The 12,236-nt window shown below is 34.6% G+C and overlaps 1 protein-coding gene across 1 annotated transcript; it reads left to right on the top strand.

Annotated features, from left to right (window-relative positions):
- Nucleotides 1-262: 262 nt before the first annotated feature.
- Nucleotides 263-11,999, top strand: LOC143305006 (uncharacterized). The gene is made up of 6 exons (XM_076627563.1): nucleotides 263-382; nucleotides 488-572; nucleotides 1,735-1,876; nucleotides 2,195-2,296; nucleotides 9,897-10,028; nucleotides 11,851-11,999. Exons 4-6 carry the CDS (start codon nucleotides 2,245-2,247, stop codon nucleotides 11,997-11,999), a joined length of 333 nt encoding a protein of 110 aa, XP_076483678.1. The 5' UTR covers nucleotides 263-382; nucleotides 488-572; nucleotides 1,735-1,876; nucleotides 2,195-2,244.
- The last annotated feature ends 237 nt before the right edge of the window (nucleotides 12,000-12,236 follow it).

The following is a 12,236-nucleotide window of genomic DNA, read 5'->3' as shown; positions in this document are numbered from 1 at the left end:
GGTATAATTTGTTTAATCTGGAATATAAAAATGTTAGATATATGTATGCATACTTGATTTGCAAGTTGCTATTTTGTTAAACATTTTCGTTGCCAATAACAATACGTATATATTAATAATCAGATACTATGTATATTATTATTACTTACTACTTTAGATGCATGATGAACGATAGTTTGGTTTATTCATTGAGTAAGCTCGGTGGTTTAGTTCATATTCTTTACCTTCGGCGTACACAGTTATTGTTTGCACCGAAGGGTGGCGTTAAATACTCCGTCCTAATCAATCGATCCAAGCGTTCAATGACGGCCATTTGATAAAACAATTCTCTCTGCGGTTAAGATATTTTTGCAAAAGCATTCTAGTTTCCTTTATACCAATCGTAAGATATCGAAAATCATTTATCTCTCCTAATTATTTCCTTACCTACAGTTAAACTAATAATTTATGATAATTACTCTATTCATTTATATCAATTTATTCATAGAATGTATTCATGGAATCAAGGGAGCAAGTGCAATTTAGATCAAAGCCAACCAGTTTTCATCATCCATTGATGCGTGCTACCATTGGTAAGTCGCATGGTTTCGTTTCTTCGACGATAAGTTCAATGTTCAGGTATAATTATTTGGAACAACATGCTGTACCTATTCTAATTGATAAATTTCAATACATACGCCGTGAGACACCGTGGAATGCGTGCGTTTTAGCCTTAATTATTCGTAAGATAGGTTAGTCTATGTTAAGAGCATTGTGAGCTCATCGTGTACAATGATACTTATCCACCTTGCAAGGAAAATTAAAATTCTATTCTCTTTTTCTGCCGAAACACGCGTCCATTGATTCTTCCGAAAGATCGCAAACTCGTTCGTTCGTGCCGTGATTTTTATTTGATTTTCCGATTGATTGCAGTTTCTCTTTGGCTTCTGCCTACTTTTAGGGGCACATACAGCGTCAGTAGCTTCATTTTCTTTCTCTCGTCCCAGGTTAGACAAATGTGTCTTTGATGCCGAATGCAAACCAGTGGGGCTACGAATTATCGTACTGTAATATCGTAGAATAGATTTGAATTAGAGATCGGTTGAAATTAGAAAGCACCGTGTACGTCGTCTTTCGTGGTTTGTTTACATCCAAGAGCGCCTAGTAACAGCGACGCGAGAAAGGATAAGCAGTGTCAAAACAGAGGTACGGTTTCATATTTCAAGGAATCGAGAGGCCAAAGTATGTGAGCCGAAAAGTGTGTGTGTGTGAGAGGACGAGAACAAGAGCGAGCACGACCGGGCAGGATTGTATTGGCGAAGAGCAGAGCTAATTGAGTCGTTGAAGAGTAGAGTCGTTAGAGCTTTCGAGTCGTTGAAGAGTAGAGTCGTTAGAGGTTTCGAGTCGTCGAAGAGTAGAGTCGTGAGAATTGATAGAGTTGTAGAGAGAGAGAGTGTGTGTGTTAGATTCGTTGTGACGAGAGTGATCAAATAACTGTAAAGTTATTTGATATAGATACGAGTATTGCATTTAGTTCCGTTAAATAAATATCGTTCTCTGTCCAATTTATATCTGTATATTCAGTTTAATATTAATAAATTGTAAGTAAGCGAAAAAAAATTTCTATCCTTATTTTTCGATCTTACAGTACGATGTTTATAAAGATGGATGTAATCATTGTGTGAGATATAGATATTGCGCGATGTATCCTTTGTTTGAAATTTGGAAAGATTCGTGTAAGATCGTTTTGTGTAGATCGTTTGACTTTCCGTATCTGCTTGTATCTCCGTCATCCTTCCCACTACGCCACTTTGGAAGCTGCTCAGCGAAACTAAGGTGCGACGAGTCCATTCAGTCGTCTTCTTTTCTATCGATAACATGGATCACGTTGCGTCAGGTTTGTAACCTATTCTAACCTATTAGCGGCGTCACTTCTTCATTACTGTCATTACTATATTTTTTACTATCGTTTATATCTCGTTATTAATATCGTTTAATCAATCCACGTTTATTTAACGATTTGTCGAACATTCAGATAATGAAATTAGGTGGTTTTCTGAAATTTTTTGTTTGTATCTCTCTTTAATCGTCTAGTTACAAAATGATACTGTTACCGGTAGCTTGTATCGTAAGCTTTCGTAATAAAATCGTTATTGATCGTTTGATCGTATTTTCATGTAATTATTTTATACATTTCTAGTTTGTTTTTGTGCAGGTTATCGATCGATGGCGGGGATAATATAGAAGTAACAGGAATATTAATATATGGACGCAACGACGATCAACGATCAGTCTGATGAATTTTCATGGAAATCTGGTAACGTTTAATTTATTTTAACTAAGACAGCTGTGTATGAACGGTTCTATTGCCTTTTTATTCGAGCATGGGTAACATTTGATATACAATTTATGTCTACTTTAAAATATACTTGATACATATTTCATAATAGATCGTTTCGTAATTATTTGGAATATTAAAATGAAAGTAAATACGATTAAACAAATCACTTTTTTTCATTCAAATATATGAAATCATTCTCTTATTTCAAACGAACTTGTAACAAATTATTTTATTGTTTCAATGTAATTCATAATGTAGAATCTTTGATAATTTAACGATAGCTTCGTGTAGACAGTTTGAAACATAGAAATCTTAACAATAACAGCTTTAACTATTTCTATAGGTATTGTAACACACTAGGTATTGGTATATCGAATTCAAATTATTTTTCTATATTACGTGAATTTGCTATAGTTTCCGTCATATATTGCAACTTTGTAACTTGTGTCTTTTTCATAGAGGTGGCGCGCAAATAGACTGAAATACTTCAAAGCAAGGCTTCGCGCGCGTTTCTCTAGCATTCTTTAAGCATTCTTTTAGTTGTGAACTTTTGAATTCTTGGAAATATTTTCGGATATTTATAACACGCGACCGTTGTGTGTTAACTATGTTTCGTGTTCTAATAACGAACATTCGTGGTATGATTCTCGCAAATGAAATGATCGATTCCCTATTTCGGTTAGGACAATAGAGGTGGTTATATGAAGTATTACACTGAGATAACGGTTTACAATTCGCACTTTATTCCAACAATTTTGTAGAGAAGATAGTTGAGCTGGTGCGTATAGATAAGTGAAGTAGGTGACTGATCTAAGGGTGGAAACCCGGTCAAGAGATGTCGACTGTTCTAAAGATGGAAAATCAGTAAAGTTCGGTGACGATGCTATTGTCACGTAAAATAACAAAATAAAAAAGGAATTTGAGGTAAAAAAATAAAAAAAGAAAACTTTATTTTTTTTCTAACATCAATACACTTTACAATCTACTTCCGAACTCTAGACGTGACTTTCTAAGACTGACTCTTACGATTTTACTTTCAATCGGATTCGATTACTTTCTTTTGTCATCCCTCAACATCCCTACCGTCCATGCATTTGCTAGGCGTCCGCGATCGTTGCCACGTGCTCTTTCTTCTAGAACCTTCGGTGGAAGGACCGTTGGGATGTTGATGGTTCATTAGGCACTTCAGCGATATACATTGTCGCCGAGTGCCGCCACATCTTTATCTCTATCTCTATCGTCAGTCCGTCGGATTTGAAGTATGCCGGTCGTGACACTATGGCGGAGGAAGGCTAGCGATGGGTGTGTCTAGCGCACGGGACCATCGGATTTGTAGATGACAGTTTTGACTAGGAAAGTGAGGGCAATAGTCATTGCTTCTGATTGGATGAGAAAAAGGTTGGTGGGCAAGGAAATGTTCTAACCGCCCCGGAGAGAAAGTTGCTAGCCGGAGACACCGAACGTGAGAAAAACCAACTTTCCCGTATCATTCCGTAGTAGACAATAAATTTAAGGAACACTTGAAATAAAAGAACTATGAAAATGCCAAGATTTATGGTGGGTCCTGAAGACTATTGAGGGTACGCAGTAACGATGCGTAGACAACTGGCTGTCATGTTGCCCGCGGATTGGGGCCTGGTTTGTGTACAGAGTCACCGGACGTAACATTATGTATTAACGATATAAACGATATCTTATGTTTTGTTGTAGACATATCACAGCTTCAACTTTTCCGTCTTCTTTGGGAATGTTCTAACAGTGGCTCAGAAGCCAAGAACGTAAGTATCTTTACATATCGTACTTTAATTATGTCTATTCTGTATATTTTGTATATTTTGTATATTTTGTATATTTTGTATATTTTGTATATTTTGTATATTTTGTATATTTTGCTTTGAACGCTATTAATTAGGGAATACAATTTGATTAAAAACTTGGGAGGTTAGGATCTTCTCGGGTTATTCTTCTATTAAAATAAAAAGAGTGTTAGTTAAAGTCTTAATATCGAAGTGTAAAACAAATAACTAACATATTTCAGGAATTATTCTAGATTTTAAACTTTCATATCAGAGTTTCAGTTTTTGTACTTATCTAAGTTTATTAGCATTTCAATCTTTATTATTAGCAAAGTTACAAATTCAATAAACTTGCATTTTTCATTATCTCCAGCTTTCCAAATAATCAGCAGTCATTCATCGTGTTTTGTTCTGCTGGGATAGCACGGCAGTTCGATGGCGTAACGCTTCTGTTCCTCTGTTCCTCCTAACGGTGAGTCGCATGCATTTCTGTTCCTCCGGTCACTCAATCGTGTGATAGGATGGAAAGATGCGAATCGGCGTGGGGTTGTATTACGTAGAACTTTTTGCGAGCATAATGACCGCGGATATTTTTTAAACTCGTGAGTAGTAACATTTTTCTCAAATCTTTATTTATTAGTTCAGGATAGGTCTTCTCGCACATCGCGATTATAATAATTAGTTTTTTAATAGTTAGTTGAAACATGTACATTTGAGAATATACTCGTGGTACTTATAAATATGTATATTAATATTCGGTAGAAATAGACAAGTATCGACACGAATATACCTGTGTCACATAAATATGTCGGAGATGAAAGAACACCGGAGCCTTTGGAATTTTGGATAATCCCGCAACATTGTAACCTAGAGTCTACTATAGCTGTAACTGAACAATTGTAGTTATTCAATCCGATTGTAATTGTTCGAGATTGGTGATAGTGAGCTTGGGCTCGAGGCGACAGTCAGTTGCCGAACGTAGCCGCGGTCACGGGATGAACGCTTTGCCTAACAAAGGTATGGAGTAATTCTATAGCTCTCCTTAAAAGAAATATTCGTGGCGACACGCGACAGTAAACATTCCAACGGTTTCTGTCCCGTGGCTCGCCACACGCAGACCCTATGCTTCGAGTTTTACGTTACGTTTTAGATTATAATGTATATAATATACAAAGGAAATTATAAAAGTGGGGCAAATAACTGGTAATTACACTTAATAAATTAGTTATAGTATACATTAAAAAAATTTTACTTACCAGAAAAACAACATGTCAACTCTAGAAAATAATTTTTAATTTTCGAAATATCAATGTATATGTTTGACATATCAGATCAATATGGCTCCGAAATATGTTACACGGAATTGTTCATTTTCATTTGTTTGTTCCAATAAAAGCGCTAATATCTGGAGAAAAATCCTATGTATTTAGAAATTAACAGAAATGTTAAGTGAACTGTTATTTTGCCCGCATTGTATTTCTTACATGTAATGCCTGTTACACGTTTTATCTTTAACATAGTAAACTCATTATTTACTCGAGATTTATTCCTAGCGCACCAATATTTTTCAATAGAGCGATGCAAAGTTTTACTGTATCTCGGATCATCACAAGTTAATCAAAATCTTGAGGATTCGATTTCACCGGCTCAAAGTGACTTTTGCAGGCAAAAGAAATTGTTCCTCGGATACTTTAATATTTTTTACTAAATTTCATCAAAAATAGAGTTTTATTTGCTAATAGAAGATAACTATGTTTTGGTACTCCTACAGAACAGTATCACAACATTCGCTAAAATTACAAATATTGTACAGTATATTCACTACAAGGCTAATTAAAATAGCTTGTAATCCAACATATAAGAATGCTACTTGCAAAGTATCTTTGCTAGTAACAGTTTAAAGTAGAGAGATATTCCTAAAAAATCATATATTTTATACATATATGTACGTAGTATATACAGTGGATATAACTATGTTTCTGAATTTATAAAATAACAATTGTCTTGTAATACGTAAAAATCTCGAGAAGATTTAAATAAAAATTTTGATTATTTGTTTGAAAATAATTTATTATTTGCACTGAAATGTTACATCTCGAATGCACTGTACTTTGTTACGCGATTCGTTCCTGCACAATTTTTTCAGCAAGCTATCTACATAAACAATACATGATAAAAACAAAATTAGGTATATTAGTTCCACCAGTATTTTAATTCAAATTAATAATTTACTGAAGAACATTTATTAACACGTTGACTACCACGACACCCGCATTCGGGTGTCAGCAAAGTTTCTGGTCAGGCCGCGTAACCCATATTCGGGTGTCGCTTATTTGACTACTTGCTAAGGATCGTCGTAGGTATTTGAAAAGATATTTCATAATAATAAAACTGTTGAATTGTTATAAAATAAAAATACGTTGTAATACGTTGTAAATAAAAATTGTTATAAAATAAAAAATATAAAATAAAAATAAAATAAAGAAAAACATTCTATACATAGCTGAGGTTGGTCGGGACAATTTGGACAAGAAGTTGTTGTTTTCTTCAAATTCTTTTGTGCCTTTGTTCGGTCCATTCGACGTCTTTTACTTGCATAACATAGTTTGCACGCGCGTCTAATGCTTCTTCCGGAATCATTTTTCCGAACGGCGATATTGTGCTGACTCTGTCGAAGACAAGGATTCTTCGTATTTTTAGACAACCCTAATAATTTTGCAACTAGTAATTGTCTAAATATTCCAATATTTATATTTTTCCTTGTTGCAATTTTGTGAACCGTCAAAGCGTTTACAACAGAAATTCCCAGAAGGAATTGAATGCCACGTTTTCTGTACCATTTGATTCCTTTTCTAATTGTGGTGGCATAAGAAACCATTTGATCGGAATAATCTATACCACACTTTCCTTCGTTATATTCGACAACAGCTAGCGGTTTTAATGTAGCGAACAAGCGAAACGAAAGATCATTCTTGAGACCACCACTTGAGCGATTCGCATTACTAAAATATCGATAGGAGCACCTAGCAGAGAACGCTTGGTACTGCTGTACGCGTGGCCTGACGCAGATTTTTTTGAAAACACGCGTGGCAGTCAATGTGTTAATAAACTATTAAACTACATGTCGTGAAGAAGTATCCCCTTTATGAACATTTATTAATAGCTCTAGAGTTGATAATATTAGCTTGAGGAAGTTCTGTATGTACGTGTAATTGATAGTACTCGCGTACACCTGTGCGTGTAAAACGTTTCAAGTTAATAAAGAGAACATGATACACGTGGAATAGGTATGAATAAAAATTACAAGAAGCCGGAGAATATTCTAAAACATATGCCATGATAAAATATAAATTGTAAAGAGTTATAGATCATGTTATTATATATTAAAATTATGCTTAACAAGCAGATATTAGCGTAAATATGACGCTGCGTTAATTAAATCCAACAATATTGAGAAAAGAACAAATTGAACAATACCTAGAAATAATTTAGAAAAACACTGTTAGATCAATTTCAAATTGGGTTTTCTTTACTCGATGTCAAACTTAACTCTTATTCGTCTTTTGCATAAACTCTTTTCGTGATATGAAACTTTAGAGTTGACATGCTGCTGGTATTAATTGCACACGCAGAATAAGATTTTCCAAATTGAACCGAAACGATTTAGACAGAAAAATGTAATACTTTCAATACTCATAACAATTATTTATGCATTCCGCATATAAACCTACCGAATATTTATTACTTACTTTTAGCTCAAAAATATTTGATATACTACTACCAAGCAAATATTAGATTGAAGAGGAAATCATACATGAAAGATGTCACTTTTTTTAATAAAAAGTTCGTTCTCATCAAAGTTTCTGGCAATTTATTACATACCTGTATACAAAGTGGATTACTTTGTAACACAACTGGAAAGTAACTTTCTTTAGTAATGATTTGCGTAATAAATTACGCAAAAAGTAAAAAGAAGATTATATTTTAAATCATATTCTAAGAATAACTGTATTTTAAACGTGATTTCAAAAGAATTTTGAATTTAAAAATTCGTCAAAAGTACATACGTACTTACTACTTCGACACGATCTAGGCTAATTATGTGTTCTAATGTTTATACATCTTGATAGTAGCTGTATTCAAAGAGCGCGTCGAATCTTTTTATAGTATTTGCCTTTTGATGTATTAAAAGTATCATTAGAGATACTTTATCTTCTTATTATCGCAAATATGTATAGTTCTGCTCATTGCATCGACAAGTGAACGGATTTTAAGCTTCCTATTCTTTTACATTTTCAATATTTCCAGAGTTATTTGTTTTCAGAATAAAAAAATATTAATTCCTGCCACTTTTGAGAGAAATTGTTTAGAAGTGTATCCTGTTTATCTCGAATCGCTCAAATATATCGGGGAAAAAATGAATGATACAAAAATCGAATGACATCGAAAGGGATATACTATTATATTCGTGTGTATTTACTTTGCGTGTATTGTCTTAACATGAAATCTCTTGCGTGTTAAAATATTTCAGTGGATATCTCCATTTTTTGTTACATAATCACGCAGCTGACGTTCAGACATCTCTAAAATACTAGAAACTTGCGTCTTTCGCACCATCCGCTATCGTAATAGAAACTTTCAAATTCGACAGAGCAATACAAAGCACGCGAAAAGTGACTGACCAAAAAAGAACTGAATGTTTTGACGACATTACGAAACTGCAGCCTTGTATTTCAGCAATATCATACCAGCAATAACAAATTTTGAGAAATATCTTTATGTTCTATTCCTGTGGCGTACTTTGGATAACGCTAATCCCGGCGACACACTAAATTTTGAAATCCATACGACTGATTCTACAGAAGCGGGGATTCTACAGCAGCGATTTCGCTTGCACAGTTGTTCATTTAATTTATGAATTGTAAGAAACCTCAAGTATGTCAGAGGACATAGTGATATTGCTACAAAAGCGACTAGACAAATAGAGAGCTACATGTGATTTTATCGTATTTTTTTAACCCTTTCGCTTCGGCAATCCAGTCCGCCGAAGTACTGTCACTGAACGGAAACGCGCGCCAGAAATACGCACAGTGTGCGTGGCTACTGTATATACGTTTTCCTAAGTCTTAAATAATAATAATTCTTGTAAGAACCGTATACGAAATATCGTTTCACTGTCAATGGATTTAGTAGATTTTTTAGCACGAAACAATATACGATTTTGATGTTGTTTCAAGAACGAGTAACTTAAAGAAGTGATTAATCCAGTATGTCAATAAAATCAAGGGAAAATGTTCTGTCGATAACGAAAAAATATATTAATGACCACAGATAGCATTTGTATATGCATCATTTTTGTCAAATTTTGTCTTCCAAACACAACTTTTTAATATTCCTATTTTATCTACTTTTGCTAAAATACATTAAACACATTTCAATACTAAACTAAAGATCTTTAAACTTAAAAATGACTTTTGCTTATTCCCATGTCACAAACAATTGGCTTTAATAATTATCGATCAATACTCTCTTATTCGTAAGCACATCAGCATATTCGATCCATGCAAATTCACGTAAAATGTTACTACTTCCTGCCTTTCGTTACATGTATCTTAATAAATTGTATCTTATTAAATCTTAATAAATATGAGTCTTAATAAAAAGAAGTTACTTTTTACGTAGACCAAACCTAGTTCTATTATTAAGCGCGTAAGCAGATAAGATGAAGATCAAATAGAGGCAAAGCTAAAAAATAACGACTATATATTTTCATGTTTCAGCGTTGAAAACTTATGTGGGTGAAACGCTAGAATTGACTGGAGTTCTTCGACAAGAAATGGGCACTTGTCTTTGCATAGACAGCAACAATGTGCCTCCGACAGTCAGCAAACGTTACTCTCTACAAGTTCACTGTATGTATTATTAAGCGCTTATCATAGAGTTATTATACAAATATATTTGCAATTATCATTCTTATATATTATACAAGGTGAATCAGAACACGTGGAAAATATGGCAGAGGTTGATTCTGAATACTGAAATAAGAAGAAAATTTTATATAACATAATATGCCTAATATGACCATACGTTCCGCTTATAGCTTATTTTGCGATGCTAAACATTACACAGATGAACGATTTCTTGGAAAATAGATAAATCGTGCTGGCCTTATTTCCGGACCAATACGCTCTTCGGATCCGAATCCGTTCGATTATTAAATACGGGGGCGTTTAAAATCTCTTACTTATAAAACGTTAGTTGACGTGACGATCAAAATTTTCGACAAATTCGTGTAAGCTGTTCGAACAAGATGGACGATCTATGACGCGACGCATTCGCGTTTCCGTAGAAACTGGAACTGATCGATTCGAGTAATTTCTCTAAAGATAGGTAAGAAAGTACTGTGACACAAAGCAAGCGTCTACTCGAAAACGTTTATACGAAATTTTCTTCTTATTTTAATGCGCTGAATCAGCCCCTGCTTGCCTGGAAGCCGTACTTTCCACATGTCTCGAACTCTATCATACCGATCCACTAGGTAAACAAAATAAAAGCCTGCCAAGCACTGTGGCGGCACGGGCCACGGAACTTTTCAACGGCTCCGGATGCAAAGCGCGACGCCGCCAAAGCGCAACACCGACGTGCCCAATGTACCATCGATATCTTCACACTCTTTCCGCCGAATTCTCGGAAGAGCATACAGCTCGGAAGAGCTACGATATCGATGGGCTACGAAGGGAAGAATCTGCGCGATCCGAAACAAAAGCACAGGCAGTCTGTCTTACGCCATTAAATGCGTAACTCCTCGGTATTATTTGCATAGCAACGCGTCGAATGATCTCTCGGTGTCTATCGTTATTTGTTAGTTGTTACCAATTGTCTGTTAAGTGTAATTGTTAATTGTTAATTGTTAACTCTGATTGTTGATTAGTTCTAAATAAGCTATTGTTCGTTAAAAACACCAAGAGTAGTTCCTTACGCACCTATCACCATACCACCTCAGCACGAACGCCGTATAGATTGTTTTCACCTGTTCGATTCGTGCTAGATTTGACTAAAATACTCATGCGAAGTTATTGAACATATAAAATCCGAATTAACATCCAGTTTTCAACAACCTGTCTAAAGATACCGCTCACAAACAAGCTATCATTTCTTGAAACAAATATATAAGATTTATTTACGTTATCAATTTTGTCGTGTGTCGAAATACAGCCCACTCAAAACATTCTATGGACCAAACGAAAAAATTGTTGACATTGATTGTCAACAAGTCCTACAAACTAGGATCTTTCATATTTCTTTCGCTTTTGATAATTAGACACAACCTCCCGCTAGCCGATGAGTCATTCTGCTATATTTGGCTTATCCTTTGTTATTATACAAATTACTGCCATTGTTCACGGCTGATCTACTAATTCGTTTGGTGACTAGACACTACGTTAGATATTTTAATCAAATAAACTCATAATTGTATCGATAAAATACTTCCTATCAGTACAATATATGATCCAAAATTTAAACATCCTGCTTCAGGGCGACATATCCAGTGAATTAACGGCGCCTGAACAATCCCTTAAAACGGGTAAATCTATAACTTTATTATCTAATTTCAACCTAATATCCACAAACTGATCAACATAATTTCACTATGCCCAAAAAGAATCGCCTTGCAAATGATATCGATATTTACGACATTTCTTTGCTATATTAATATAGTATTATTTGTTATAGATCCAGACCACCGACCTCGACCAGGGCTATCAAAATTCGCCTTCGTCATGGCCAATAACCAATATAATATTAACTACGATGGAAACTGTCATTGTCAATTTAACACTAGCTATCGCTGCTATAATACGAATAGCCTGTATACATATTAAATAAACTGTAATAAATAACTTATTATTTTTAAATACACCCTGTCTTATTTATCTACACCTTCCTTTGTCTTACGTCCACCCTGACCTACGCATTGTCACGTAAAATTCGTGATAAAAAAGGATTTTTGCAATCCACTAGCGATAAAAAGTTCGCGTACAAGGTAAATAGCGGGCAAAAGAACGGTATAAAGCATAGAGTGTAGAGTATAGTAGCATTGCAGAAAAAGAAAAATCAAC

Source organism: Bombus vancouverensis, unplaced genomic scaffold, assembly GCF_051014615.1.
Source record: "Bombus vancouverensis nearcticus unplaced genomic scaffold, iyBomVanc1_principal scaffold0073, whole genome shotgun sequence".
NCBI lineage: Eukaryota > Metazoa > Arthropoda > Insecta > Hymenoptera > Apidae > Bombus > Bombus vancouverensis.
This window is presented reverse-complemented; position numbering and strand designations above follow the sequence as displayed.

Bases quoted from the DNA above. Each gene is read 5' to 3' on its own strand.
- LOC143305006 (XM_076627563.1), top strand. From the start codon at position 2,245: ATGGACGCAACGACGATCAACGATCAGTCTGATGAATTTTCATGGAAA. The intron at 2,297-9,896 runs GTAACGTTTAAT...TTCATGTTTCAG, and splicing joins TGAATTTTCATGGAAATCTG to CGTTGAAAACTTATGTGGGT. The intron at 10,029-11,850 runs GTATGTATTATT...TATTTGTTATAG, and splicing joins TTACTCTCTACAAGTTCACT to ATCCAGACCACCGACCTCGA.